At 40.9% G+C, this 23,637-nt stretch overlaps 1 protein-coding gene across 10 annotated transcripts in view; it reads right to left on the bottom strand.

The window, feature by feature from the left end:
* FRMPD2 (FERM and PDZ domain containing 2) overlaps window positions 1-23,637 on the bottom strand; it is a 229,655-nt gene that overhangs the window by 90,002 nt on the left and 116,016 nt on the right. For all 10 annotated transcript variants that reach the window (XM_049854931.1, XM_049854930.1, XM_049854925.1 and 7 more), the window contains 4 exons: window positions 19,138-19,285; window positions 16,778-16,992; window positions 14,384-14,482; window positions 11,879-12,222 (listed from right to left, as the gene is read on the bottom strand). In XM_049854931.1, coding sequence (XP_049710888.1) covers window positions 11,879-12,222; window positions 14,384-14,482; window positions 16,778-16,992; window positions 19,138-19,285 — 806 coding nt within the window. The remainder of the gene's footprint in view (window positions 1-11,878; window positions 12,223-14,383; window positions 14,483-16,777; window positions 16,993-19,137; window positions 19,286-23,637) is intronic.

A 23,637-nucleotide genomic window follows, 5' to 3' on the forward strand; every position in this document is an offset into this window, starting at 1 on the left:
AGGGTTGTAATTCAGGCAGCAAGTGCTACGCGAGGCAACACAGGGCGTGACAGGAGCAGAGAGTGTCTTATCAAGCCCAGGAGACCGTGGAGTGCTGGCCCAAGGACAGGGCGTTGAAAGCAGAGCTATGACCCAGGCCAGGACTGACTCTTCACATGGTAAGCAGAATCAGTCAGACCCTGGGAAAGTTTACTAATTACTGTGGGGCTTCAGTTTTCTCATCTGAAAAATGGGGAGGTCAAGAAACCGATAGAATTGTTGGGATGCTTAAATTAAATCCTTCTGACGCAGTAAAGTATTCTGAGGCAGCCCCTCCACGGCTCCTGGTACGTGGCAAGTTGTCAGCAAATTTTAGATGCTCTGGTTACTGCAATGATTATGATTACTGTTCAACAGAGGAATCTGATGGAAAGGGCCAAAGAAGGAGGTCAGCCGCAACCCAAGTAGGAGACGTCTAAAGCGCTTCGTGCAAATATCAAGTCCTTTGCAGGACCCTGAAGAAGTGCCTCTTTGGGGAGGCAGCTAGCTGGAGTGGGTTCCAGGAAGGATGCAGGAAGCTGGCTGAATGGTGAGTCTCCTTGTCTGTTTTCTGTTGATGCAGCTTCAAACGCAATAGTGAGAGACTCAGCCTTCCCAGGGGTTGCTCAAAGGTTGCCACCCACGCTTTTTCATTAGCAAGAGCAATTCCCACAAACAGCAAAGCATTCTGCACAGCACTTCAAATACACAGAGAAGGAGCTCAGACAAGATCTGTCAGAAGTCTGGTTAGAGAGGATGAGTAGGAAAATCTAAGAAAAAAGCACAAAGATTTCGCTTTTAGCTACATGCAGGAATCACTGTTTATCAGCCTGCTTCCTACACCCAAATTAGTGGGTTGGCTTTGTGCTTTGTTATGTGCCCCCTCTCCTCCCCTCCCCTCTCCAGAAATGCCTCTTTCTCTTAAAATCAGCTCTGGTTCCTCCCAGTCACTGCCCATCCCCATACACATATAGAGCCATCCTCCTCGCCAGTGGAGCCTTGGAGCGTCTGTGCCCACCTGAGTTTCTTTGTGAAAGAGAAATCACTTCTGCTCACGAGAGTTACAGGTTTGTATAAATGTGTATTTCACATAAGTATACATCCACTTGTATATATAAAAGGAAACCTTGGTGGCATAGTGGCTAAGAGCTACGGCAGCTAACCGAAATGTAGGCAGTTTGAATCCACCAGGTGCTCCATGGAAACCCTATGGGGCAGTTCTACTCTGTCCTATAGGGTCACTATGAGCCGGAATCAACTTGAGGGCAATGGGTTTGTTTGTTTGTTTGTTTGTTTGTTTGTTTGTTTTGGGGGGTGTATAAAAAGGAAACTACAAGGACTAAAAGGAGCACTCACTTTAAGAAAAAAAACATTTTTAAATTGCTGATCACTTTGATGGAAAATTGGTTTGAAATGTAAATAACTGGCCCAAACTGTGTGGAAAATGCATTCTTTTTTATAAACATAGGGAGGAAACACCCACGGTGGTTTTGTCAAAAAGTGGGAGATGCGGCCTGTTGCCTAGGCCCAGACCCACCACCTCACAAGCTGCATCCCTCTTCCCACCCCATTCTCCATGCTTCACCTCTCCCCACCACCATACTCTTTCCATACTTTCTAGTAAGCTCTCTGATCTCCAGTCTCAATTTGGGTCTCCAGCTACTGGTCTGCCTGGACAGCATCTCAGGGAGGCCATCAGCCCAAGACAGCAAAAGTGGTTAGATTGTCCAGAGAGGGAACGATGGCCCCAGGGCTGAAATTTGGTCTATCACCCCACCACAAGTCATTTTCTCCTTGCATATGTACTGCCGGGCTGCCTGTGGAGATGGGATGTCACTTGTGTTTATAGGGCAGAGAAGGTGGGTAAGGAAAGAGGAACGAGTAGGCCAGCCCAAGTCCTGAGCCAGAGTCTGTTCTATAGACAGCAAGACTTGGAGAGTTGGGGGATTTGCTAAGGACAGTGGCATTTCTTTAGAGCAAGACCAAAATGCTTTGGCAGGTGGGCTGGCCACTGGCACAACAGGTAGAGGCAAAATCCTTCTTCACCTGGCGTTCATGGCCAACTCAGGGCATCAGGGCTAACGCAGCAGGACTCCTCTCTAGAGCCTGAAGCCATGGGAGACTTTTCAGTGAGAGCTTAGCGCTCTCTGCTCACCTTCCTGGGTACGTTTAATACCATTGGCTGCTCCCTGCCCTGGTTTCCTCCCTACCAACTGGCTCTAACAGAAGTCTTTTACAGACAGATGGAAACTAGAGGAGAATTTGAGACTCCACATGGACCCCTGCCCAGCTGCTTCCCCCACACAAGCTGGTTCTGGGTTTCAGGGCCCACCAAACCCTGCAATTCTCCAGTGGCTGTTTTTGAGGAGAGGAATCCCCACACTGTGTGCAGCTCTCAGGTCAGTAAATTACTCTGAAGTCTCTGCTTGCTCCCAGGTATTAACTGAAAGAAGAAGATACCATGCCTGATTTCCCTGGGCAGCTGTTCTTAAAGACTTGGGCCACCCAAATCATCTCCACGTTTCTGGAGGACAGGCCAAATTAGTAGATTAATACTTCAGGGTTGAAACAGTAAGATACTATAATCATTCCATGTGTTTTTGTTAAACTCACAACAAAGTTCAGCTGTGTCTCTTGATGTACTACTCAACCTTTTCCAGTTCTTCAGCATCAGCCCTGCCCTGAGGCCCCACCTGCCAGAGTCAAATACCTATTAGCCTAGGTGAGCGCAACTGAGGGATCAGGACATCTGCTCCTGACAGTGCTGAGCTTAGAGCTTGGCAAAAGCGGTTTGTAGTGTCTCAAGGTAGAGAGGTTCAATTTCCAGGACACATTTCCAGGACTCCAGCTTTATTGTACCAGGCTTCTTCAAGCCATTTGCTTTTTCTGGAATCAAAATGGAACCCCCTACATGCGGTTTTATATGCATATAGAATAACCAATCAGAATAAAGCTTATGTTCAAATTTTGGTAAGTTTTGATTATTTTTTAACAGTTTAGTGCCAGAAGTGGGATGCAGAGAAAACCAGGGATCCATCCAGACAAGATCACCAAGCTGAGTACCCCATTTTGTGGAGAGAGATCAAACACACGGTACCAAACGTGGGCCCCTTGTGTCCAATTGTTCCCTCACCGTAGCTGGGAAAATTGGTAAAAATCCACTGGGTTCGAGTTCCGCTCCTTTTGTGTTGAACTCTCTGAGTTTATATCTGAGCAGTTACAGATGTTCCTTTTTCTTGGTAAGTTACCCTTTCATGTTGTCTCTTTGGGGAACTGGATTTCCATCTGCTCTGTCCTTTTCTTTCTACTTTTGAGGGCTCTCTGTTGGGTGCTCAGGGTTTGTAGGGAGTTTTCCCATTCTCATTGTCTGAATACTCTCCTTGAACTGGTTTCTAGGGATATCAAACTGACCTCAGTAAAAATTATTGGATTTGATTTGGGAGAGGCCTCAGAAAATACTTGCTCTGGTTTGGATGCGAGGGTTACTTACATCAATTTATACATAAGGGTTACTTGTCCCGGTTTTGGGGCAAACGTTACTTGTCCAGGTTTTGGGCAAGGGAACTTGGACTGGATCCAAGGGAGATTTCCAGTAATTTTAAGATGGGTCGACCTGACTGAAACAGCTTTAATTGTGTAGCTACTTTTGTGTGTGTTGCCTTTTTGTGCTACACTGTTTTAAGAGTGTTATGCTGTTGTTGATCATCATAAAATGTAAAATCATAAGGTAGATCAGAGGCATAGACCCTATAAATCTTGTTGTTTGAGCTGGCTCCAGAGACCCAGTGAATATGTGATTCTCACCCAAGATGGTGCCCACTTGGACGAAATCTGGGGCGGGCCATCTAGAGAGGTAGATGAGGTTTTGTCTTGAGGACTTCAGTTTTGATCTAGAGAGAGCATTTGGTCTAGGTTTTTGTTTGTTTGTTTGTTGTTTTTCTCTATGCATCATCATAAGGTCACCCTAAGCCTCGGGTTCAAGAAAAGTGCTTCTTGTGCCTCTGTTACGAATTGGGCTTTCAGTAGCTACTCTGAGAAACTTTGATACAAATCGGTTCGTTTGAAAAGTGCACCAATAAAAGGGTGGGTCATTTATTTTGGCTGGTGTAACAAGGCCTCAAAAGGATAAAAATTATTCTAAATTTACTTCTCTAAAATACTCTCCAAAGCATGCAGAAGACAGGGTTATGAAAATGGAATATTTTCATACCTCAGGGTGGTATTAAAATTAGAGTGTAATATTCCTTTTAAGAGCTTTATTCTGATTGGTTTAGTCATAAATAAATGTTTATATAATTTCGTAGTCCTAATATTCCCAGGAATTAATAAAAGTGAATTTGTTCTGGAAAAAAGTTTTTATATTTTGTGCTATGCCAACCTTAAAAGTAGTTTCTTAAAAAATGAAATCTTTCTAAACAACTTAGGCTGGATGTTACATGAAATATGTTTTATTTAAGGAAAAATAGTAATTTTGTCCTAAAGAGAAATTGTTTCCTGAAAATTTACAGTGTCTTCTGTCTTTCAAAATACCTAGGCCAAAATTTAGAATCACAATTTAAAAAATTCACCATCCCCCCTCAGTTTTCTCTGTGTAATAAAACTAAATTACTTTTCTTAGAAATTCTCATATTAGTTAGGGGCTGAGACTACTGAGAAGAAATAGTTTCAGAGGAAGACAAATATGTATATGCTTCTGGATTTTTTTTTTTTTTTTTAAGGAAATGGGTTAGTTTTATTTCTAAAAAGCAATGCTTGTTTTATTTATTTACTTTTTTTTTTTTTTGTCTCCAAAAGCCTTCGCACTCTTCAAACTCTGGAGACATAAAAGAGTTTGTGAATGCATTGGCAGGAGGGGTAACTACTCACGTTAACCACATCAGAAATTAAAATTGAGGAACATTTAATTAAAATACTGATTTTTAAATCGTTTGGAGACAGCAACGATGAACGGACTGCCTGTTGATAACCTCTTGATAATACTGTGAAATTAGTTCTGACCTCATGGACCCTCCAAGGGCAGATCAAAAATAAAGTGTCTATTTATTCCAGAAAATAAGAACCTATAAGGGCAAAACTCGGAAAAAATTTCTTTGCCTTGGTTTATAATACTTGAGTCTGAAAAGCTATGAAATATGTTAAAACCTTAACAAAGTTTGCTCAATTTTCATAGTCTTGCCTTGGTTTACTGTTTAGTGCCTTTACCTATAACACGAAAAGTTATTTTTCTGTTCTGTAGAATCCGCCTAGGAGGCAAAGATTCTGTATCTCTGAGTTTATGTTAACTTTTAAGCCCTTGACTAAGAAACCAAGCCACGTGGCTTTGAAAAAACTATGGTTTTTTCCTTCAAAATCTTTGGTAAAATAACTATTGTTTCTTGGTGACCTATGATAAACTCCTGACAACTCTGAAACTTTATGAGAACCACAAAAGGATTTGCTCTTGCTTTGTGAAAAAAAGTGTTAGAAAAAAATATAATAAGGCTTGTTTAATGTGTTGAGTTACATGAAACATGTGGCCAAATCGGGTTAAATGTCTAATTTTCTTTGGGTTAAAATTTATGTGTAAGTATCCTTTATATTTTGCCTAATATTAGACAATGAGAGCATAATATTATCGTTGTAATTTTAGTTATTTTTTTATTGCTAACTGTTTCAACTTTATTCTTAAAGTTAAACCTAACAGTGTCGAAGTCAAGTAATTTCAACTGAGGTTTAACTCTGCTTACCTCTCTTTTATTAATATTCATATGTTTAGAAACTTGATCATCCTGCTATAAAAAAACAAAAACAAACCCTTTGCGGTTGAGTCAATTCTGATTTATAGCTACGCTATAGGAAAGAGTAGAACTGCCCCATAGAGTTTCCAAGGAGCGCCTGGTGGATTCCAACTGCTGACTTTTTGGTTAGCAGCCATAGCACTTAACCACTATGCTACCAGGGTTTCCCATCTTGGTATATTCTTGGTATATCCTAACAATATTCCTTGTGTTCATATTTTGTTATGTCTCTGGATTATTATGTTACATCTGAAGTTTTTTCTCACTAGATTTTGATCACCCATTTTCAAAAATTAGAAATTAATGTTAACACGATGTTTAGAGATATTTTGTCTGAAGTTTTATTTGGGGTTGACTTATTTTGCTTTGCATTACTATTTAATCAATTCTCATCAGGTCTTTCACTTACATGAATTATTATCAATAATAAATTAACCATGTTATTTTTAAGTCTTATCATCTGCAGATAGTTCTTACATTGATGTCCTGAAAGCACCCACAATAAACCACAGGCCAGAGTTTTTTTCACCAAAAGGGGCCCCTAAAAAGGACTATGCCAGGTATTTGGACACAGGCTTCTAAATGGCACTGCTTATACCACTGGACTGAATTGAGATTTCCAGAGTTTTTATGGAGAATTTGATGGGTTCACGACTGCTGATCCAGGAAAAATGGAACAGAAATTAATTATAGGATCGAGTGGATTAAAAGCCTATTATGGATTTTATGGGGGAAGATATTACTGATGTTTTAATGTTCTGTTTATTTTTTTATTTTTTTCCTAAATGTAAGAAATCATTTTCTCTTTTCTCCTAAACTAGCCATAACTTATAGGATATGTTTATACAAACAAAGATGAAACATCATTTCTCTCTCCCTAGTCCCTCAGGGATTAGTAAACTATTAATGCATGTTCTTACTTTCTATGTCAATATAGTTATTTGCATAAATTCAATAAGAATCTGTCTGCCTTGTTAACAAGGCATAATTGGAAATCTCAGTTATGTAGCCAAGCTTTGACTGGAATGTCATATTTGAGAATGGTGCTCAGAGAATCAGGTATGGCCAGAACTTCCTTCCAGGCAGTTTAGATAAATTATCATTCTTGCTTCACCTATGCAACTAATAAGGAACAGCTGTATTTTAAATCAAGAAAAACTTTGCTCTGAGATTGTCTTTTGATTGAATGGAGAATGATGGTAGAGAGAAATTTTATGTTTCAATCAGAAATTATGGCAAGCTTTTGCGGACTATTGAAAATTGTTTTTTGTTTATCATCTTTGAGAAACCACAGACAACAAATGAGTCTGGTTTCTATTTACAGATTAAAATTGTTCTTATTACCTGGTTTATGTTCTCTACATAAGCAATTGACCAAAAGGAAACTTTGGAAATATGAGAGAGGCTAAGGCTAGAAGCCATTGAATAGTTGACTTAACTGCTATCAAATGAGTCCATTGACAAAAAGAGAACATTAATTGGCTGTTCTATAACAGCCATAGAGCCCTGGTGGTGCAGTGTTTAAGAGCTTGGCTGCTAACCAAAAGGTCAGCAGTTCAAATCCACCAGCTGCTCCTTGGAAATCCTATGGGGCAGTTCTACTCTCTCCTATAGGGTCACTAAGAGTTGGAATCAACTTGATGGTAAAGGGTATAACAGCCATAATACCCTTAGTTACTGAAATTGGTTTAAATTACATAAAATATAAATATACTTTTTTTTCAACGTTACAAATGATATCAAAGTAGCTCTGTTAATAGTGTAGGCCATGCTGTACATGCTCTCTCTCTGAAATAGTACATACAAAGATAATTACAGACTAAAATAGATCAGTTCTTGATTATTTACCTACTTCCTAAGGCGAAATTTGTACTTTGGTTAAAAAAAAAAAAAAAACACAAGTTGTTGTGGACATGTTAATACACCTAAGTGGAAATATACTGAGACCAGCTCCAGCAGTTCACGACTAGAGCTGCGACACGTGCTGCAGATGCTCTTCGTGCATTTTCTGGTAATTTGTGGTCGTGGTTAAGAAACTCGGCTTAGTGGACCAGACAAGACTTTCTGACCACTGGCTTGTGAAATTCTCCTCATTGTGATTTTTTATATTAAGCTACTAAGGTGCCTGGCATCTGGGGATGTAAAAAGCTTATGAGCAGTTACCAAAGGTACAGCAAATGGTCTCATTATGACTAGAGGAACAATGAAGAGAAGGAGCTAAAGAACCAACAAGAATAACATGTTTCACAAAAAGGTATCCCACAAAACAGTATTTAGGAAACCCAGAGAAACCCAGATTGGTGCCTGCAATGCTTGGTGATCAAAGATTTAACTGAATCATAATCAGAAGGCGGAAATGTTGAAGAGGAAAATTAATAACAGACATCTTACTTTGATATTTTCTTATCCATGAAACCAAATATTAACCAGCAAAAACCTCTACAACAATGTAAATTTGTCTTATCTTGCTAGAAAAGGATATTCAACAAACCATTACCTCCTAATTTAAATCTCAAAGTCTCTTGGCTGCAGATGGACACCAAAAAAAAAATCACCATTGAGTCGATTCAGACTCATGACAACTCTGTAGGACAGAGTAGGCCTGCCCCATAGAGCTTCCAAGGAGCACCTTGTGGATGCAAACTGTGGACCTTTTGGTTAACCACTATGTCACCAGGATTTCCGCAGGTAGGTGGAGGGCCAAATTATTAGCAGCCAGGTCAGAAATAACCCAATAGCAGTTGATCTCAGTACAGGGAGGAAGACAGGGTTCAATCAACCACATTAAGATTAGCCAATGGCTGCTAAAAGATACATGAAGAAATGCTCATGATCATTAGCCATTAGAGAAATGCAAATCAAAACTAAAATGAGATTCCATCTCACTCCAACAAGGCTGGCATTAATCCAAAAAACACATAATAATAAATGTTGGTGAGGTTGTGGAGAGACTGAAACACTTGTACACTGCTGGTGGGAATGTAAAATGGTACAACCACTTTGGAAATTGATTTGGTGCTTCCTTAAAAAGTTAGAAATAGAACTACCATACGATCCAGCAATCCCACTCCTTGGAATATATCCTAGAGAAATAAGAGCCTTTACACGAACAGATATATGCACACCCATGTTCATTGCAGCTCTGTTTACGATAGCAAAAAGTTGGAAGCAACCAAGGTGCCCGTCAGTGGGTGAATGGATAAATAAATTATGATACATTCACACAATGGAATATTACACATTGGTAAAGAACAATGATGAATCCATGAAACATTTCCTAACATGGAGAAATCTGGAAGACATTATAGTGAGTGAAATTAGTTGCAGAAGGACAAATATTGTATGAGACCACTATTATAAGAACTGGAGAAATAGTTTAAACAGATAAGAAAATATTCTTTGATGGTTACTAGAGGGGGCAGGGAGGGATGAAGGGAGAGGGGTATTCACTAATTAGATAGCAGATAAGAACTACTTTAGGTAAAGGGAAAGACAACACACAGTACAGGAGACGTGAGCGCAACTGGACTAAACAAGAAGCAAAGAAGATTCCTTAATAAACTGAATGCTTCCAAGGCCAGCATACAAGGGGCAGGGGTTTGGAGACCATGGCTTCAGGGGACATCTAAGTCAACTGCCATAATAGAAACTATTAAGGGAACATTCTGCATCCCACTTTGGAGAGTGGTGTCTGAGGTCTTAAATGCTAGCAATCAGCCACCTAAGATGCATCAATTGGTCTCAACCCAGCAGGAGCAAGGAAGAATGAAGAACACTAAAGATACAAGATAATTATGAACCTAAGAGACAGAAAGGACCACATAAACCAGAGACTACATCAGCCTGAGACCAGAAGAACTAGACGGTACCCGGCTATAACCGATGACTGTCCTGACAGGAAACACAACAGAGAACCCCTGAGGGAGCAGGAGAGCAGTGGGATGCAGACCCCAAATTCTCATAACAAGACCAGACTTAATGGTCAGACTGGGACTAGAAGGACCCCGGAGGCCATGGTCCCCAGACCTTCTGTTAGCCTAAGATGGGAACCATTCCCAAAGCCAACTCTTCAGACAGGGATTGGGCTGGAACATGGGATGGAAAATGATACTGGTGAAGAACGAGATTCTTGGATCAAGTAGACACATGAGACTATGTTGGCATCTCCTGTCTGGAGAGGAGATGAGAGGGCAGAGGGGGACAGAAGCTACCCGAATGGACATGAGGAGAGAGAATGGAGGGAAGGAGTGTGCTGTCTCATTAGAGGGAGAGCAATTAGGAGTGTATGGGAAGGTGTATGTAAATTTTTGTATGAGAGGCTGACCTGATTTGTAAACTTTCACTTAAAGCACAATAAAAATTAATTTAAAAAAAAAAGGAAAAAAAAAAGATTAGCCAATGGTTGATCGTCTATATTTCTCCTTTTTATATGCCTCATTGCACCGAGCTTCTTCGAGCCATTTGCTTTCCTGGAATCAAAATTATCTCCCTAAATGCGTATAGAATAACTGCTCAGAATAAACCTTGTGTTCAAATTTTGGTAAGTTTTGATTTTTAACAGCGGGTTTATGTAGTCTCAAACCACAAACTCTTATTATTGAATATCTGCCTGCTTGGTGTTTGTGCAGCTAGCTAGCAAGCTCTGAGAAGCAGTCGCTTAGCCTGCACTTGTACTCCCTCTGCTGGTACCAAGTTTCTGTCAGAGAAAAAAAATTAATAACAGACATCTTACGTCCGCAGTGGATTTTTTTCTTACCCACGAAGCCAAAAATTAACAGTAAAAGCCTGACCCAAAAACTGTAAAACTATTAATTCGTTTTTAAAGTAAGCTATTTACTTGTTTTTAAAGAGTATTAATAAGGCTCAGTTGAATACAGTGATTAAATCTTTGCAAACCCCTTTGTGACAAAGACATCGTTAACCATAAGCTAGCTCAGTTTATCTAATTCAAAACAAAATGTAACTTTAGGTAATTTTCCTTGCTTCCTGAGAGATGAGGCACCTTTTATCATCTTTAAACCTACAGACTACACTTAAAAAAAGACTTGTGCAAATAATGGGGGAAGGGGCAGCCAGGCCAGGCACCACCTAACCAGAAACCAAACCAAACCTATTGCCATCGAATCTTACACATAGGAGTGGCCACTGGATTCGAATGCCAACTTTATGGTTAGCAGTTGAGCTCTTAACCACTGCACTACCAGGGCTCCAGATACCACCTAGTAACCTGGTATCAGTTGTTCTTAGTAAAGGGGGGTGGGGCAGGGTTCAGTGAATCATGTTAAGATTGGCCAATTGTAGATCTTCTGTTCTTTTCCTTCTTCTTTTCATAAGCTTCATTGTAACTATCCTACATGGAGGCTTTTTTGTTTGTTTGTTTGTTTGTTCATTTGCTTTGTTTTTTAGAATTAGAATGGTATCCCTATATGCATATAGAATAACTGCTCAAAATAAACCTTAAGTTTCATTTTTTTTTTCAGTTTTGGTTATCTTTTAGCATTTCCAAGCACCTTCAGAAAGTGCAATAAATACTTGTCAAGTGGAATTGAAAAGTGTTTTCCATCAGAGTGGGGCTGAGCACTAGAAACACAAATGGTTGGATGGAAACAAAGTGCAGATTCAGTTAAAAATGGCTATTAAAATGAATGTTTGCATTTGGCTTTGGAGATGCAGATGTCTTTTTTTTTCTTAAAGCAGGTGTTGATTATAAAGCATCATATTAATAATAAAAATGAAGACACATATACAGAAACTTACTTACCACATTGTTTTAAAAGGCCTGGAGGGGTGCAGGACAAAGGGCTGTATGTTGATTAAAAAAAAAAACCTGCTACCTGTTGCCTCTGAGGCATATTGAGGGCACCTGTGGTCTGTGTGGGGTTTGCTTCCCTTAGAGATCCCAAGTTCTAGCTGCAGCAGCTCCTGGCCTTATGCTTCTTCCATGGGTTCACCTCTCCTCCAAATGCCTAGAATGCTGCTTCGTGAAATAGGCATCCGAGCACAGTTACTGATTGCTCGATTATAATTTCTAACAACGAAAGGCATGGAATTCATAAAATGTCTGTTAACGTGGTGGTTCTTACCTTTCAAATCTCCTGATACCACAAACTGAATAGCAGTTTTGCCTCACCTCCTTCTCCAAGGAGGTAGCTGAAGGCGATGCATCCATTTCCTGCTTAAGTCTGTATAAAAGAATGTGGGCATCTTGAGGACAAGGATGGGTCGAGCAAGAGGCCCAAGGTCTCTCTAGGTGGGTGTCTTGGTCCCAGAGCACCTTATGGAAGGACTCTGGCCTGAGATCCAGGCCTTCCCCTGTGTCTGGGGAGGCACCGTCTCTCGGGCTGCCCTCCTGATCTAGGCTGGGGCTCAGCTCCGAGTCAGTGCCTGTTGACTTGGTAAATTCCTCGACTGCTGAAAGTGCGGGCGTCTATTGAAAGGAATGGAAAAGATTACTGGAGCCATGGCACACCTGAGCAAAATCTAAAACTTACATCTTTAAAAAATTAAAAGTTTTTTTTTTTTTTTTTCTATGTGATAGTAAGTAGATCAAAATTATGAGATGGGCTCTGGGGCCCATCTACCTTCCTTAAAATCCTAGCTCCTTCACTTCTCCAACTGGGACCTGGGGCCACATACTTAACCATCTCTAAGCCCTTAGCCTGGAGACCGTTGGAAGCTCTCAATAAATGTGAGCATTATTTTTTTTATGAAAAATATTTGGAATTTTAGACAAATATAAAAAGAGAAGTAATAATGACATTTTATCCCACTTTCCAACAAGCATTTTTTTTTTTTTAGTCTAAGTTTCCTTGTCTTCATCTGTCCTTATCCAAGATAGAGCATTCTTCAGACTCATCCGCCCTACCATTGTGATGCCTTTTCTGGATCTCCCCCTCACCTCTCCAAACACTAGTTAAGTTGCCTCAGTGGTGAAAACTGACTGAACTAGGCTCAAAATGGAGCCCCTGTGCTGAGCCCCAAGTAGGTAAACCAAAACCTAAGTTTCCACTCATATAAATACCTAGCTTTCCCAGGAGCTGAAATCCAAGTCAATCAATTGACTCTCCCAGAAATAGAAACCTAAGCTAGCTAATCAGGACTGTCTACCCTTAAACAAAAGGTTTTCTGCCTGTACCAAGCTTCGGAACTCTGGTCTGACTTTCGGACTTTCCTTGGTTCATGAACTGTATAATAAGCTTATGAGTTCATATACAAATTTAACATTGTGAAAATTTCTCTTTAACAATGGCTTCCATACACACAGGGCCTTTTCAGCTCTGATTTTGATGGCCCTCTATGACCAGCTATCACTGCTCAGCCTTCTGGGTTTCAGTAGAAAACTATGCCTTGTCTACAGCACAACCTTCTGTGTTATCTGCTCCTAGCCGTCCATTTTCATTGTCTTTGAGCTCTTTTGTGGCTCTATAAATAAATACATCGTTCTTTAAAATTTCTCTTGAACCAATTATAACATCTACCTGCTGTTTCTCTCACTGAATAAATTAAATAAAATCTTTAACATATATTCATTTCACATCAGTGTGAGAGCCAGGATTTTTATCTAAACAATTGCTCCCCAGCTTGGTAAATGGTACTGCCATTGTTCAGTCGCTCAAGCCAAACCATTTTTTGCTTTCTTTCTCTTATATTCATATGTAATCCACCAGTAATCCCATGGGCTCTGCCTCTAAAATATATTCCAAATCTTACTACTTCTCACCAACTGTTCATCTACAATCCTAGTCCAAGCCACAATAATATCTTGCCCAAATGACTGAAATAGCTCCCAACTGGTTTTCCTTCTCCAGCCCATCTCTACAAGCAACCTGAATCATCTTTCTAAGGTATGGACCCGATAAGGCCACTCTCCTTCTTAAACCTTTGGTGGATTCCCCTTGGAGACAAGATGGAATCAGTACCTCACCATGAGCTACAAGGCCCTTCCTGATTTGGTCCCTGCCCATCTCTACAACTTCTTCCCTTCCACCCTGTCCTTCAGTCGCTACAGCCCAGGCACACCTGATTTCTTTTTGCCACTCAAATGTCATTCTTGTCTCAGAGCCTCTGCACTTTCTAGAATGATCTTATTCTAGATCTTTGTATGGCCACCTCCTTCTTATCATCAGGTCTCAAATAAGACCTTGCTGACCACACACTAGCTAAACCCCAGGGACTCTCTATAGTATTACACTGGTCATTATCTCAAATTACTTTATTTCATTATTTACATACTTGTTTTTTTTTTCTATCTTCCACCATAGACTAATATGTATGCTTCTCAAGGTCAGGAGTTGCCCTCAGCTGAAGGGAGTTACCTCACCCAAAGTCAGGCCCCCTCCCTCGGGGCAGCCCACATTCCAACACTGGTTGATACAAGGGTAAAAGAGTCTTGTCGCTCTTGCCAAAATTTCGGACAGTCTGAAGGGCCATCCCAGCTTCAGAGCACCCAATGGGGTCAGATGTCCCAGTAAAATAAGGTGGCATTGACCCTACCTACAAGCAAAGTTGGACTTCTCAGGGTCCACCAGACAGGAAAGGTAATGCCTGAACATGAACCATGTGTAGAGAGCAGCAGCTTTGCATCTTACCTGCCACCCGTCCTCAATCTCAGGCAGTGCACCTGGTGGGGGCCGGCAGAGGAGAAGCGTGACTTCTTGAGGGGCCCCCCGCAGTAAATGGAGCACCTCCTAGGAGAGACCAAATGACACTGTCTGAGCTGGGGCTGGGCATTGCCTGTGGGCTGGCTACCAGGAGAGCCCCGGACTCTCTTTCTTCTCTGCTCCCCACTATCTCTCTGGTGTCATTTCCTCCACCTTCTCCCATCTTGATCTGTTTCTTGGCTCCAGAGAACTTTGGAGAACAATGCTGTGAACATGATTTCCCAAAAGTGTGAGAAGCCGAGGCCTCCAGCCTGCCCCCCACCCCCACCCCGTGGGCCATGCACAGATGCTGGGCTGGAAACGGCCTGTGTCTGCCCAGGGCTTTTAGTGGCAGTGTCTGCAGAGGCCGATGCCTTTTCTTCAGAGAGAAATATGACTCACACAAATGACCGTTCCCCTCTCAGTCTCCCTCCTTCCCAGCCCACCCTCATCTAAGAGGTCACTAATCCACCAATTGTGTAGGCTCCCCACCTGGCAGTCCCTAAAACCTGACTCTCAGCTCCCATATTCCCACCATATTTCGTCTCACTTCAGGCCCTCACAGCTTCTCACCCACGATATTGCAATAGCTTCTTCCCTGCTCCCTGCCCTCTCGAGGGCCACCCGCCACCCTCCACATTGCTCAAGGGTGGTCTTTCCAAAATGCAGACATAGCCAAGTCTTCCTCCTGCTGACCCCTCTCAGTGGTGCCCCTCAGCATTAACCCCCATGACCCAGCACGCAGAGCCTGTCCTCACTGCCACTGCCTCTCTCCCTCTGGCTCTCTGTGCTCCCACCTTCAAGTTCCACCTGCTGAACCTCCTGCTCCAAGCTGCCCTCTCAACAGCTGCCCCAGGGCATGAGGTTTTCTTTCTTGAGTCCCTCTTCTAATATTTGGCTGTAAGGCCTTCCATTTCCTACCTGGATCAGGGTTTCTCAACCTCAGTGCTATTGACATGCGAGGCCAGGTAATTCTTTGTTGTAGGGGCCATCCTGTGCATTGTAGAATACTGAACAGTAATCCCACTAGATGGCATTGGGATACTCCCTTCACCATGTCTGACAACCCAAAATGCCTCCAGACATTGCCTAGTGCACTAGCAAATCATCCCCATTGAGAACCACTGATCTAGACTCTACTTCAAACCTGCGTAGCCACAAGGGACTTTCACAGAACCCTCTTCCTTCCCTGGCTCTCTGGGGCAGACTGCAACATGGGCTTTTCTCTCTGTAGTACTTGTTTTCTTCAGTCACTGTGGTTTCCTTGTCTGTCCCCACCCACACTGTGAGCTCTACAACCACAGAACTCTCTGTCTCTGTGTCTTCGGTTCTTCACAAACTATTCAGAGGTTATTGGGTAGAAGGATGGATGGCTGAAGGGAGGGCCTCTCCATTCAGGCACATATTGTCTACTCTGCTCTGTGCACTTCACCTGTACCTGTGTGGGTTCATCTACTTGGAGAAGGGGCAGGGGACCCAAGACAGGGAGAAGAGGGAGGTGGGTGTCGGGTTGCCATGAGGTGACTGTGTCCCTCGGCTGATGCCATCACTCACGTCAGGGAGTCCTCTCCATTTCTGGGGTTGGGTAACTGCTCCTTCCCAGGCTCCTTCAGGCCTGGGGTGGGTAACTGCACCCCACAGTTTCTTGCCCCAGAGTTCTATACTCTCCCTTGAGCTTCCCAGCAAGTGTCCACACCTTTATTAAACTCTCCTCTGGTCACTCGATCTCTACCAGAATCTGAACTGATATATAGTCAATATTTCACTGAGATTTGGGGCTATAAGTATTGAGAAGTGTCCCCTTTAAATGCTCCCTTTTTTTAAAGTACATTTTGATCATACGCAGGGCAATCAGTGTAACACTATGTGTCAAAAGCAGTAAAGTAACAGAGAAATGGAAAGGGGAGCAGAAAGGGACTCACTCAGGCTCTCAAATCCCACCACCTTGAGTGTGTGCTAAGAGGCCTTTCGCCAACACAGAAGCCAGTGTTTTATCTTCCCCAATGTCAAGCTCAGTTAAAAGCAAGGCTTCTAATACATAATATCGCTCTAATTGTTCTCCATAAGATAAAAAATGTAATTAATAAAAAGACAGAGACCATGAAAAGGGAATACTTCTCAATGCTTATAGCCCCAAATCTCAAGGACAGATATTAAAAACCGAAGTGGAAAATGAAATGCGAGAATATTCTGCAAATTGCTGTCTTTGTATGATCAAAGACCAGGCTCCATGTGTGGCTTTTGAGAGCTCAGAGGATTCCCTAGGGCAGTGGGCCTGGAAGAATCAGCTAGGACGGGACGTTAGCTTCCACTCAGAGCTGTGTGCCTCCTGGCCTCCCAGACCTGGAAGACGAGGCCCTCCGTGGGCTTTCCATTCACGGCCAGGATGATGTCCCCAGCTGCAATGGCCCCATTCTTCTCAGCTGGCTGCCCGGGGAAGAGCCTCCTAATTCTCACAAGATCATTTTTGAGGTGACCGCAACTCTCTCTTTCCATCTGCACAAAACTGAATCCCAAACCACTGGAATTCTTTTTCAGTTTGACTTCGAACTTGCGACCTGTATTGTGGGATGTTAATAAAATAAGTCCTTCAGTAGATTACAAATGACATTGATCAGTCTCAAATTGCAAGCTTTCAAATAGATGAATTATTTCTCTTCTACATAAAAAGATTTCATTTTGCTAATTTTTATGACAGAGTCCATTTTACGTGTTATAGGTCAGTGCTACCAACAGAATATAATGTGAGCTACAAATGCAAGCTACACATGTAATTTCAAAGCTTTCAAATAGCCATGTTAAAATAAAAAAGCTAAAATAAATGTTAATCATATATTTTATTTAACCCACTATATCTAAAATATTACCATTTCAACATGTAATAGATATGAAAAAATATTAATGAGACACTATACATTTTTTTCATACTAAGTCTTCAAAATCCAGTATATATTTTATTAACTTAGATAGGCCACATGTGTAGTAATTAATACCCACATATGACAAGTGACTGTCATATTAGGCCAGACCAGTTGGTTGACTTGGACTCAATGGTGACCCCCATCTATGTCAGAGAAGAACTGTGCTCTATAGGGTTTTCAATGTTTTTTTTGGAAGGAGGTCACCAGGCCTTTCTTCCAAGATGCCTCTCGATGGACTTGAACCTCCTCCCTTCCAGTAAGCAGCCAAGCGTGTTAAGCATTTGTACCACTCAGGGACTCCTCCTATCATATTGGACAGTGCAATTACAGATAATCAACAAAGTTTATGTGTAAAGACACAGTTAATGCATATGTATAACATATATACATGCCCCTGGCAGTCAGTAGAACTTGTATCACATAGAGTCTTATCTAACCTTTAGAATCCCAATCATATTTTAGTATACTTAAAACTAAATTTTACGTAATTAGATCATGGAGAAAATTACCACCAACTCTATGGACAATGTTTTAGCTGCCGTTTTGTTTAGCTGGGTGGACTGAACTTCAGGTGAAATGGCTGCCTTGATACACCAAGGATGGACACAGCTTCTGAAACCGAGGCCACCTCAAACTCAAAGAGGGCTCTGCACCTCCCTTGGTCTGCTTTCACCAACCCAGTCGGCAATTAACAAACTGAGGGATACAGCCCTCACTTATAACTTGTGGTTTGGGGCAAGTGTGAAAGCCTTTGAAGCAATCTAAGTGAAGGTGTGCTATACAACCAGCTTTACCATCATCATCATCTGAGATCCTCGGCTCACTTTGTAGTCACTTTCTCAAATGTCCTCACTGGAATGAGCAGAGGAAAAACGGAAGAAGGAACAGTACGGATGTGTGTTCTCCCAGCTCCACCAGGCACCTCCACTGCTATGGCTACCTTCAATCTGGCCTATAACAGGTTCTGCTGCAGGACTGAAAATCTCTAGAAAGAGACTGAAAAATGCCTAACCTCCAAATCATGACATACTAAGGAAATACACATTTTCTTAGCAGAAAGCAAAATCATGACGAAAGTGCAGAGAGATAACCCATCAGAAGGTGTGTAATTATGCCACTCTAAACAGATTGCAAGGAGCCCTGATGGCACAACCATTAAGTGCTCAGCTGCTAACCAAAAGGTCAGCAGTTCAAACCCACTCATGGCTCTGCAGGAGAAAAGACCTGGTAATCTGCTCCTGTAAGGATTATAGTCTAGAAAACCATATGGAGCAGTTCTACTCTATCATATGAAGTCACTATGAGTCAAAATCAACTCAGTAAGAAACTGATTGTGGGTTTTCTTTTAAAAATTATAAGATAACAAGGCTAGAGTTCCTGAACACCCTTATCTTCCAGCCTGCCTAATCATTCCTCAGATCCTTTGCTACAAATATCTTGTTGGGAAAGTAGACCTTGGGTCAGAAAACTCATGTCCCTTACACACTAATCTCATCCTGAAATACTTACACACAAACACTCTGGCAGCTGATCAGAAGACTTATTAAGGACTGGGAGCAAAATTATGCTTGATAATCATTTTGGGATAATACATTTTTTTTTGCAGAAACATGTTCCATTAGATTGGCTTCCATCCCGTTCAAAAGCTAGAAACATCACCCCCACTGCTCTTTCTTTTGAGAACCCAGAGGAAGCCTCCCTGCCTTTCCCTTTTGAGCTGAAAATTCAAAAGCAGCCCATGATGACATGACAATAGTAACAAGCAATTCTGTCTTCTCTCACCATCTGTCACTGAGACACAGCTCATGGGCCTGCCAGGCAAGGTTGTTACCAAGGAAACAGCCGCTCGTCCTTCTCCCATGCTGGTATTGGCAGAAGGACACTGCTGTACAGTGTTGGGGCCTCTTCTCTCTAGGACCAGTCTTGCAACCTAGAAGGACAGGTTAACAAACTCAATTCACACTACATATGGCAATCAGGAGGCACTTCCCTCACCTTGCAAATGCTTATTCATTTTTTCTGATGCTTCCAGTAAGCTATGTCATTTGAGTCTCAAATCAAAATCTCCAATCTAACCTATTTCTTGGGATCCAGACCCATATTTCTCACTGCCTGTTGGGATAGTGGAGTCCCTGATTGGTGCAAACTATTAACACGCTTGCCTGCTAACCAAATCTTGGAGGTTCAACTCCACCCAGAGGCTCCTTGGAAGAAAGGCCCTAAGAACTGCTTCCAAAATATCAGCCATTGAAAACCCTATGAAGCCACAAAAGTAAAAGACAAAATAAACAAATGGGACATCATAAAAATTAAAATCTTCTGTTCATCAAAAGACTTCGCCAAAAAAGTGAAAAGACAAGCTACCGATGAGGAGAATATCTTCTGAAACCATATATCTGATTAGAATCTAATAACCAAAATATATATAAAACTTCAACAACTTAACAACAAAAAGACAAATAACCCAGTCATAAAATGGGCAAGGGACGTGAATAGACATTTTACCAAAGAGAACATTCAAACAGCCACCAAACCCATGAAAAGATGCTCAACATCATTATCCGTCACAGAGAATGCAAACCAAAACCACAATGAGACTCCATTTCACTCCCACTAGGGTGGCTAAGAATTAAAAAAAAAAAAAAAACAGAAAATAACAAATATTGGTGAGGATGTGGGGAAATCAGAATCCTTATCCATTGCTGGTAGGAATGCAAAATGGTATGGCTATTGTGGAAAACAGCATGGTGGTTCCTCAAAAATCTAAAAATAGAACTACCAGATGACTCAGCAATTCCACTCCAAGGGATATACCCAAGAGACTTAAAAGCAGAGACTCACACAAAGACTTGTGGTGCTACTCACAATAGCAAAAGGTGGAAGCAACCTAAATGCCCATAAACAGATGATTGGGTAAACAAAATGTAGTATACAAATACAACGGAATACTATTCAGCCAGTAGGAGAAATTAAGTCTTGATATATCCTACAATATGGATGAAGCTTGAAGACAGTATGCCGAGTGAAATAAGTCAATCACAAAAGGGCAAATATCGTATGACCTCACTCATATAAAAAGACAAGAAAAGGCAAATGTATAGAGACCAAAGTTTATTAATGGTAACCAGGGGTGGGAGAGAGGAGGAGAAGGGGAGCTAACAGTGATGGAAAAAAATTGCACTGATTAAGGACAGAGTTGGACAGTTGATTATTGTAATTGCTGTCAATAAGTTGTACACTTATAAAAAGTTGAACAGGCAAAAGTTGTGTGATAGATATATTTACAATGACAAAAAAGAAAAGAAAAAGAGTAGCTGCTGAGGCTGCTTATGTACAACCAAACAACTCAGGGGATTTGGTTCCTTGGTTTGGAGGTTTAGGGCCTTGGTTTCATGGGACATCCCAGTTAATTGGCCTAACACCGTGTTTAGTACTGTTCCAACCTCCTAGTTTGTTGTGCAGTGCCTGGGGTCTTAAAAGCTTGCAAGTGGCCATCCAAGGCACGACAATTGGTCTCTGTTCACCTAGAGGAACAGAGTAAGGAGGACAGTCAGGAATCAGAGAGGGATATGAAATGTGTGGCTCATTACCTCCATGAACAACTGCCTCATTGCCATGAGACCAGAAGAACTGGATGGTGCCCAGCTACCATTACAGAACATGTTGATCAAAGATTCTATAGAAGAATCCTGATCGAAAGGGGGAAAATACAGACCAGAATTTTAAATTCTGGTGGACTCCAGATTTTCTGGAGCCAAGGGGGCTGGATGAACCCCTATTGCCATGAGATAATCTTTAAACCTTAAACCAAAAATATCTCCTGAAGGTTTCTTAAAACCAAACAATAGTTTAGCTTACTAGTAAAAAATGTCTGCCTTGAGCATTATGCTCTTTTAAGAACTATGTAAAAAAAAAAATTTTTTTTAAGGTAAGGAAGGACACTATATAATGATTAGAGGGACAATATACCAAGAGGATATAACCATATTAAATATTTATGCACCCAATGACAGGGCTGCAAGATACATAAAACAAACTCTAAGAGCATTGAAAAGTGAGATCAACAGTTCCACAATAATAGTAAGAGACTTTAACACACCACTTTTGGTGAAGGACAGGACATTCAGAAAGAAGCTTAGTAAAGACATGGAATATCTAAATGCCACAATCAACCAACTTGATCTCATAGACATATACAGAACACTCCACCCAACAGGAAGCAAGTATACTTTCTTTTCTAGTGCACATGGAACATTCTCTAGAATAGACCACATATTAGGCCATAAAGCAAGCCTTAGCAGAATCCAAAACACTGAAATATTACAAAGCATCTTCTCTGACCATAAGGACATAAAAGTAGAAATCAATAACAGAAAAAGCAGGGAAAAGAAATCAAACACTTGGACAATGAACAATACCCTGCACAAAAAAGACTGGATTATAGAAGGCATTAAGGACGGAATAAAGAAATTCATAGAATCCAATGAGAATGAAAACACTTCCTATCAAAACCTTTGGGATACAGTGAAAGCAGTGCTCAGAGGTCAATTTATATCAATAAATGCACACATAGAAAAAGAAGAAAGGGCCAAAATAAAAAAATTATCCCTACAACTTGAACAAATAGAAAGAGAGCAACAAAAGAAAACCTCAGGTACCAGAAGAAAACAAATAACAAAAATTAGAGCAGAACTAAATGAAATAGAAAACAGAAAAGCAACTGAAAGAATTAACAAGACCAAAAGCTGCTTCTTCGACAAAATTGATAAACCACTGGCCAAACTGACAAAAGAAAAACAGGAGAGGAAGCAAATAACCCAAATAAGAAATGAGATGGGCAATATTACAACAGACCCAACTGAAATGAAAAGAATCATATCACATTCCTATGAAAAATAGTGCTCTAACAAATTTGAAAACCTAGAAGAAATAGATGAATTCTTAGAAACACACTACATACCTAAACTAACAAAAACAGAGATACCCAGTGCCGTTGAGTTGATTCCAACTCATAACGAAAAACAGAGGTAGAACAACTAAATAGACTATAATGAAAGAAGAGATTGAAAAGGTAATCAAAAAATTCCCCCCCAAAAAAAACAAGCCCTGGCCTAGACGGCTTCACTGCCGAATTCTACCAAACTTTCAGAGAAGAGTTAACACCACTACTACTAAAGTATTTCAGAGCATAGAAAAGGATGGAATACTCCCAAAATCATTCTATGAAGCCAGCATATCCCTGATACCAAAACCAGGTAGAGACACCAAAAAAAAAGAAAATTACAGACCGATATCCCTCATGAACTTAGATGCAGAAATCCTCAATGAAATTCTAGCCAATAGAATTCAGCAACATATCAAAAAAAATAATAAACCGTGACCAAGGGGGATTCATACCAGGTATGCAGGGATGGCTCAACATTAGTAAAAATATTAATGTAAACCATCACATAAACAAATGACGAGAATCACATGATTTTATCAATTGATGCAGAAAAAGCATTTGACAAAGTTCAACACTCGATCATGATAAAAACTCTCAGCAAAATAGAAATAGAAGGAAAACCCCTCAACATAATAAAGGGCATTTATACAAAGCCAATAGCCAACATCATCCTAAATGGAGAGAGTCTGAAAGCATTCCCCTTGAGATTAGGAACCCGACAAGGATGCCCCTTATCACCACTTTTATTCAACAGTGTGCTGGAGGTCCTAGCCAGAGCAATTAGGCTAGATAAAGAAATAAAGGACATCCAGATTGGCAAGGAAGAAGTCAAAGTATCTCTATTTGCAGATGACATGATCTTATATACAGAAAACCCTAAGGAATCCTCCAGAAAACTGCTGAAACTAATACAAGAGTTCAGCAGAGTATCAGGATACAAGATGAACATACAAAGATCAGATGAATTCCTCTACACCAACAAAAAGAACATCGAAGAGGAAATCACGAAATCAATACCATTTACAGTAGCCCCCAAGGAGATAAAATACTTAGGAATAAATCTTACCAGTGATGTAAAACTAAAAAACACTTCTGCAAGAAACCAAAAGAGACCTGCATAAGTAGAAAAAGATACCTTCCTCACGGATAGGAAGACTCAACATTGTAAAAATGTCTATTCTACCCAAAGCAATCTATAGATTTAATGCAATTCTGACCCAAATTTCAACGACATTTTTTAATGAGATGGAGAAACAAATCACAAACTTCATATGGAAGGGAAAGAGGCCCCAGATAAGTAAAGCATTATTGAAAAAGAAGAACAAAGTGGGAGGCCT

The sequence above is a fragment of the Elephas maximus genome, chromosome 16 (genome assembly GCF_024166365.1).
Source record: "Elephas maximus indicus isolate mEleMax1 chromosome 16, mEleMax1 primary haplotype, whole genome shotgun sequence".
NCBI classification, from domain to species: domain Eukaryota; kingdom Metazoa; phylum Chordata; class Mammalia; order Proboscidea; family Elephantidae; genus Elephas; species Elephas maximus.